Source organism: Callorhinus ursinus, unplaced genomic scaffold (assembly GCF_003265705.2).
Source record: "Callorhinus ursinus isolate GAN/ISIS: 27379988/994484 unplaced genomic scaffold, GSC_fseal_2.0 scaffold46, whole genome shotgun sequence".
Lineage (NCBI taxonomy): Eukaryota > Metazoa > Chordata > Mammalia > Carnivora > Otariidae > Callorhinus > Callorhinus ursinus.
Genome location: NW_027397108.1, coordinates 9,932,510 through 9,940,263, shown reverse-complemented (window position 1 = coordinate 9,940,263; position 7,754 = coordinate 9,932,510). Strand labels below are relative to the sequence as shown.

The 7,754-nt window shown below is 51.8% G+C and overlaps 1 protein-coding gene across 2 annotated transcripts in view; it reads left to right on the top strand.

The window, feature by feature from the left end:
* Positions 1 to 7,754, top strand: part of ZCCHC14 (zinc finger CCHC-type containing 14) — a 56,068-nt gene continuing 48,314 nt past the window's right edge. For both annotated transcript variants that reach the window (XR_012375217.1, XM_025860333.2), the window contains exon 1: positions 1 to 549. Coding sequence is in view for 1 of the 2 variants with exons in the window: in XM_025860333.2 (XP_025716118.1) it covers positions 1 to 549 (549 nt within the window). In the remaining variant the exon portion in view is untranslated. The remainder of the gene's footprint in view (positions 550 to 7,754) is intronic.

The window sequence follows — 7,754 nt, the reverse complement described above, 5'->3', positions numbered from 1 at the left end:
ATGGTGGAGAAGCGCTGCCCGCTGCAGAGGGACGGCGTGTACCGTTGGTTCTCGGAGCTGCCGTCGCCGCAGCGCGTGGAGTTCCTGTGCGGCCTGCTGGACCTGTGCATCCCGCTCGAGCTGCGCTTCCTCGGCTCGTGCCTCGAGGACCTGGCCCGCAAGGACTACCACTCGCTGCGCGACTCGGAGATCAAGGCCAACAACCCGGCTGACCTGGGCAGCCTCACCAACCTGACGGACGAGGTGGTGCGCAGCAAGCTGCTCGTGTCGCTGGCGCTGCTGGGCTCGGAGCAGCGCGAGGCGGCGGGCGTGCTCTACCGCACGCTCACGCACATCGACTCCATCATCCACAACTACGGGCTGCAGCTCAACGAGGGCCGCACGGGCGATGAGTTCCTGCTGCTCTTCACCATGGCCTCCAACCACCCGGCCTTCAGCTTCCACCAGAAGCAGGTGCTGCGCCAGGAGCTCACGCAGATCCAGAGCAGCCTGAGCGGCGGCGGCGGCGGCGGCAAAAGCGCGCTGCCCACCTGCCCCGCCTGCCACAAGGTGCGTCCCCCCGCACCCCCGAGCCCCTCGTGGGCAGTCGCGGAGGTTGCGGGGCGCCGGGGCCCCGGGGAGGCCTACCCGGTCAGACTTCGCCGCCGGTGTGTGCCTTTCTTTCACGCCTGTGGCCGCAAGCGCGATGAGGCCTTTGTCCCTTAATCGGGCCCTTGGGCGTCAGATCAGTTACGCTTGGTGTCGTCCCGATTTCTCCAAATCCGGCGTTTCTTAGCAGGAAGGGAAGCCTTGCTGGCGAGGTGGAGATGGGAGCCCTCGCGGACGGCGCGGGGGCTGTGCGGCGTCGCCCACGGCCTGCGTCTCCCCTTGGTGGGGCGGGTGCCGCCGCGGGGCAGGTGCGGAGCCTGGCTCCCGTGACAGGCACAGAAATACGTCTGCAGCCTCGGACGCAGGCGGGACGCCTGCCTTTGTGGGAGCAGATCCGGGGTCGGCCGGGAGGCGCAGGGTGTCGGTCTCCAAACTAAACAGGAAGGGCCTTGTGGTCATCCACTTGGAAATGTGAACTTTTGTCTAAATGTTTCAAAACTATGTAAACACCACATGTTCGGGGCTCAAACTCGTTTTTCACAGCCCCGTGGGACCCAGTGCCAAAATGGTGCTCCGAGGAAAAGGGTTTTTCTTTGACCCAGTGTGGCGTGTGTTCAGATGACACTGGGACCCTTGGGGAAGAGACTGCAGTCAGGACCATAGTGCTGCGTGCCTTTTCCCGTGTCTGAGCTGTTTTCAGGGAACACTGGGTCCTCTCTGGTTTGCTGCTGGTGGTTTTCAAGCTGTCTCTCAACTCTGGGTTGTGGCTTTTCTTCTTTAATGTTTTTCTCTAAGATGTGGTTGTGGTACTTCCACGGGTTTTAATCTGTGTCTTGTCTTTTTTTGGTGATGTGGAGCTCCGAGACTGGTTTTCTTTTTACATGTGTGTTCAGCTGCCGCTGTAAGTCTCATGTTGTGCACCGGACAGAAAAAGAGTATTCCAGCTATAACAAAGGGAAAGCCGTGTCCTAGCCAGTGTGGTTGTCTGTGGGGGACTCAGTCGGCTTTGGGGTGTCAGTGCCACATCACCTGTTCATGGGATCTCAGTCCCTGATGGTTAGTTTCATGTGCTGCTAGCCTTCTGTTTAGATGCCGTGCGCTAACGTGTGGGGTTCTTCCTCCGCTCCTGTTCAGCTCTCGAGGGCAGCTCTTGTGTGTACGGACTCACCCCTTTATAAAAGGGGAAGATGGCGATGATTATTTTGGTGGGGCAGGAGCTAGCTCTCGAACCAAAATACGCTTCAGAAGAGAGCCTTTCTGTCAAGTGAGAAATCCCTCTGATGCCGCAAAGGGCCAGTCTCCGCCTCACCCCTGCCCACACACTCGGAACTGGCCAGCTGTGTGACCTTGGCCAGAATCCTGCCTCCTCTTGGTGTTTTCCTGTGAAGTAGATGGCAGGTTACCTCCTGGGCTTGTGGGAGGGCTACATGAGGTCACGCGTGCTGTAGCCAGCAGATGTGCAGGGACTGCTCCCTTCTCTGCCAGGTCCATCCTCTCTGGGCTTTTATGGAGGAGTGCTGACTTCGGCAAGGCACATTGTTACAGAGTGAAATATTTATGTCTCAGAGGGTTCCTGTTTTCTAAAATTGATTTTTGAGTAGTTGCTTGGAGTTGACAATTTTTTCTGTTTATCCGTGGGAAATTGGAGAATTCTGCCTGACCCTTAATAATGACGTTATGGTGAGTAACCTTAGGGCTATTGCTTCCATATTTAAGAGCAACCGTGATGTCTAGTTTTCCCCACGTTCCCTCTGTCACTGCTAAACTAATTTCAGTCTCATTCATGTAACTTTCTGTTACTGTTAAGGCCTGATGCACCCTTTGCTGCTTTTGGAGGCGGTCCCTCCCGTGAGTGTTTTCCCTTCTTAGGGTCTCTGGATCTAATGTTTACTGTCTTCTTGGGAAAACAGCCCCATTAAAGCTCTGCTTGCATTTCTTTTGTAAGCTGTTTTTATTCCGTTTTGAACTCTTTGAGCTTAGAGGCTTTGTGTTTATCCTTTAGGGATAAAGACAAGGGTTTGATTTTTTTCTTTGTTTAAAGTGACAGTTCTTACAACGATATTTTCTGATACAGTCATGATTTGCAATTGCATCTTCAAACCCTCACTGTGTTATTTGATAATCCTTCCCACTCAGAGGACGAGCAGAAGGTGTTTAAGAGTGTGAATGAGGTAAAATAGACATTTTCACGTCCGAAAAGGAAAGCAGTTGGCACGGCAAAGCTGATGATGATAGACCGCGGTAGTGTGGCCGCGCTCAGTAGCTGACAGGTGCCGTAGGTACGCTGCTCTTCGGGGTTCCGTGTGAGCTACTGATAAAGGTGCCGGGGACCCTCACTCTCTTCACAGTTAAGTAAAAAGCCGTAATTTTGGAAGAAGTTTAACTTTACCCTTTGCAGTCTCTTCTTTATGTAAACGGTAATGTGTTATAGGTATATGCTTGGTTTTTAAAGTTTTTGAGATTTAATTTTTTAAAAAATCGTAAAATTAACCCTTTCAAAGTGTACACTTAAGTAGTTTTTAACATACTGACAGAGTTGTGTAACCATTACCACTGTCTCCTTCCAGAACATTTGCATCACCCCCCAAAGAAACCCCATGCCTGTTTGTGGTCCCTCCCCATTCCCTCTTCCCAGCCCCTGACAGCCAGTTGTCTGTGTTGTGCGTTTGCTTGTCCTGGACATTTCATGGAAGCGGAATCGTACGGTGTGTGGCCTTCCGTGTCTGGCCTCTCTCACTCAGCGTCATCTTTTCACAGTTTATTCCTGTGGTAGTATGTGTCAGTGCTTCTCTGCTTTTTTTAGGGCTGACTGATATTCACTGCGTGGATAGACCCTGTTTTGTTTATCTCCTCGTCTGTGGATGGACACTTGGGTTGTTGCATGTGCTTATTTTTAGACTTTTTTTTCCTCGTGGTTACCAGGCTCTTGTTTTAATCTCTTACACCTAACACTTAACCAATCGTCTTTGGAGCACCGTCCACGTGTGGCTGTCTGAGGGACCTCCCAGTGGTGATGAGAGCCCGCCTGGGGGATGCGGGGTGCTGTGCGTGGGGCCGCTTTCCAGAGCCGTGGCTGAGGGTGGCAGAGAACGCGCTGCTCTGACAGTCGTGGCCGGGTGCTGTGGGCTCCGTGTCGTGGTAAGGAGCCGGGTGGCAGTGGCAGCTCTGGCCGGGCAGGGTAGCGGGAAGCTGCCCCCACCCTGGCATTTCAGAATCCTCATGACGAGGATCACAACAGAACAACTTCATGAGGTTGACCTCAGTGGGTGCTGGCTGTGGGAGCGCGGCGGCAGCGTCACCCTCACCATGAGTGCTCTAGGGTAAGCACCGTGCGGCCGATGGGGGGCGGGGAGGGGCAGATTCTGTGAGTAAGCTGCTAACAAGGGCTTGCCCAGGGCAGGCAACAGCTGGCTCTGTCGCATTGTTTCCTGCGAGCTGCTGAAAATCATTGCAGTTCAAGGGTGGAAGCTTGGTAGTTTGTGCGCTGGTTGTCACGTGAGGGTTGAATGGCCCCTTCTGGTCTCTCCTTTCCCCAGAAACTCTGCCCGGTGCCACTGAGAGTGATGCGGCACCCCATGGGAAGGGACTTTGTCCAGGGCTGCTGTCCTCATCGCTAATGGTTGCAGGAGGAGCCGTGACCTCAAGGCACAGCGGTGGCTCCACCTTTGGCACTGGGGCTCCGGGCAGCTAAGGATGGCCTGGCCCATGGACTCAGGCCTGCGGTCTGAGCTCAGTCTGGCTGCCTTTGCTTCCACTGCTTTGTTTATGATGCTGCAGGAGCTAATGTCCTAACGCATTCTGGATTCTTCGTTTTGGGCCAGCTTTTATAGGCCCACAGACTGCCCTCTTTTTATGGTGAGGTACATGATCGTTGAGACTGGGTGCTGGGATGCAGGTTTGCTTGGTGGTGGTGCAGCCCCTCGCTGCTGCTGGTGCCCCACTGGAGGGTGAGCTGCCTGCCCAGGTCCTGCCCTTCGCCCTCGTGTGGGCTGGTGCTGCTGTGTCCGACCCCACTTCCACCCCAGCTCTGGCTCCCATTGTTCTGGAGCGCAGCTGTGGAAACCGCAGGTCTCCTGGAGCTTCTCCGGAGTGCTGTGGCGGGGTTACTTAACACAGAACGTAATTACAGACAAACATCCGCGTTCGCCTTGTTTCTGCGCTGCTCGATGTTCACCAGCTTCACTTTATCCATTTTCCCCCTCAGCCCTGCGTACTTCATTTACCTTCCTTTCGGACTGAGGACATTTGGGATTGATACATTTTTTTCCCCCACAAGTCAGCATAGGCATCTTACGACCTCAGAGGCAAGCTAGCAAAAGGGACGTTTTTGTTTGTTTAGTTGGTGGCTGCCCTCCCAGAGACTGTTAGTAACAAAAAATTTCTGTTACATCTAGGGAAAAATAGTTTTTGTATAAGTGTGCTTTTTTTTTTCTTGCCTTAGATAGATTACATTTCAGAAAAAAAGATCCTTTGGTTGTTTCTTTTTAATTTTAATTTTTTTGAGAAACCACCATTTCAGACACCAGTTCTCTTTTGAGAACAGTTGCCACAAGCTCTCCAGTGAGTTTACAAATCACAGGGATTCTGATTTTGGACTCTAGCCCTGACGTGTGCAGTGCAGAGATGAATGTCCACGAGGTGGCTCCTCTCCAGGCCCCACAGAGGTTTTGTATGTGCAGAGACCTAACGTGTTATAGAGCTGCTTCCTGTCACGGTGAAAAGCCATAATCAAGAACTTCATAAAATAGGTTAATTCTTTTTTCTTTTTTTGTTAGTACAGCCAGAATTTATTCAGTCACTCTTACACTGAATGGATGGGCATAAAATAGGTTCATTCTTATGCAGTTTGTTTTGTTCTGAGTTACAAGGCCTGAGGTTTCAGAGTGAAGACAAAGGCAAGACTGAATATGTTTCCCATAATTGATACTCTAGCAGCTACTTGTAATCTGTGATCAGGGCGTAATGAAGTGGGCCTGGACTCGCTGTGTGGTCCCCAAGGACTGGCGCAGACTTGTGGTCCTGTCTCTAAAGCAGCAAGGAGCACTCTGGTCTTGAGGATGCTTTTCACTGAGTCTTGCTTCTAAGCAGTGTTTGGGATTTTAGGTGGGTGTTTCTCAGGTCCATAGAAAAATCACGAGCCCCTGGAAGGTCTTGTGTGTGCCTTTCATGTTGGTGAGTTTCTCTGTGGACTAGAAACCTGGAAGTGGGGTTGGTGGTGGACCAAAGGGTGTGTGCCTCTGGGATGACTTTAGATACTGTGGTGGCCCTCCTCTGCGCCCCCACATCAGTGCATGTGAGTGCCTGTTTGTACGCCTCTGAGTGGTGTGCGAGCTCGCTGTGTCCCCGCCCGTGGCTGCCCCTGGCTGGTGGGAGGTGCCTCTCAGGGTGCTGCAGTCCCCTGGTGAGTGAGCTTGAGCATTACTTCAAGCAAGCTTTTTATTTTTGGCAAGCTCTCCATATTCTATGCCCCTTTCTGTTGAGTTGTTGGTCTTTTCTTTATTAGAACCTCTTTAAATTTCAAGGAAATTGTCCTTTTGTCTTTAGTAGAAATGGCAGGGATTTGTTTTCCTGGGTTTTTTCCTGCCTGTTGACTTTACCATGCAGGTCTTTTTTAGTGTCCTTTTTATCAATCTTGTACGGCTTTTGGGTTTTGTGTCATAATTAGAAATGTATTATACCTCATGCATCGCAGAGATCATGATGTGCGTGATAGACTATGGTCAGGCGCACGTTATGCAATGTACGTTGTGAAAGCGTTCCCCGTGGCATCCTCTGGTACACATCTTACATTTCACAGATCCATCTGGAATTTATTTGGCGTAAGGTACGGAGCTAGTTTTATCTTTCCCGAATGAAAACCCAGTCTCTCCTGTGCCATTTGTTGAATAACCCATCTTTTCCCTTTGCTCGCGTGCTGCCCTCCCCTTGGAGATGTGGGTTCCCTTCTAGACGGTGTGTACTGGATTACACTGATGTCTTTATCTGGATGGCCTCTGATTTGCCTGGTTCCTTGCATGCTTTTCAGTCCTTATCTTTCTTACCTCTCATTGGTTCTGTGGGCTCCCCACACAGTGGAATACCCAGGGGAGGGTGCTTTTTTCTTCTTTTTAAGCAAGTGTGGTTGTGGAGGTGCCTCCCCCAGATGCTGGCTTTCAGGAGCCTGGGCGTGGCCTGATTGTCCGGAGTGTCTCCGTCCCCATTCATTCCCAGCACTGCTGATTTTCCTCTCGCTTCTGTGAGTGTTCTCAGTTTCTCTCAGCTCTCCTGCCCTTTACATGATGGTGTTCTCACTGATGAATCCAAAATCTGCATGCCCCCCTAGATCCGAGCTCCAGCTGGAGGTTCCAGGTAGCTCAGTATGCTTGACTGCTCTCCCCCTGTCCCCCAGCCAGAAGCCCATGCCTCTCCTATTGTTGCCTTCTCTCCGGGGCCCCCAGTCAGTTAACAGGCCCTCAGCGGCTTTGCAGGTTTCTTCTCTGCTGACACCAGCACAGCCCCTGTCTACCCCTCTCTCTCTCTCTCTCTGTCTCTCTTTCTCCCCATCACACTTGACATGATGGCCCATATACGGCACACTTCTGTGGAGGTGGACTTAGATTGGGGGCCATTTGCCAGAGAGCCAGGACATAGATTAAAATGGTATTCAGGGAACAAGCACACCCCCAGCCTCATGTAACTTCATTCCTTCCCCTGAGTCAAGAACGCATGCTGGCATGCAAGTGAGTGATCACCTTTTAGAATTGAGCTGATGTCATTGTTTAAAGTCTGCGAGAAATAACTTGTAGCTGCTCTTTTTGATTTTTTAATTAAATTATCCAGAAACTGTAGTACCTTAATTCTTCTTAGAAATAGCAGTGACATGTCCAACTTCTCATCTTGACCAAGGTCTAGTCTGCTATGACAGCCAGTCCCCTGGCCTAAGTCTAGTATACTGTGACAGCCTGTCCCCCTTGGCCTGTGTCAGGAGGATGAAAACCCATTCTCCTGGCCTGGTTCTAATCTGTGACAACCTGTTCCCCCGGTTTGGGTCTAGTCTGTTAGGACAGCCTGTCCCCGGCCTGGGTCTAGTCTACTGTGACAGCCCATCCCCCTGGCCTGGGTCTAGTCTACTGTGACAGCCCATCCCCCCTGGCCTGGGTCTAGTCTACTGTGACAGCCCATCCCCC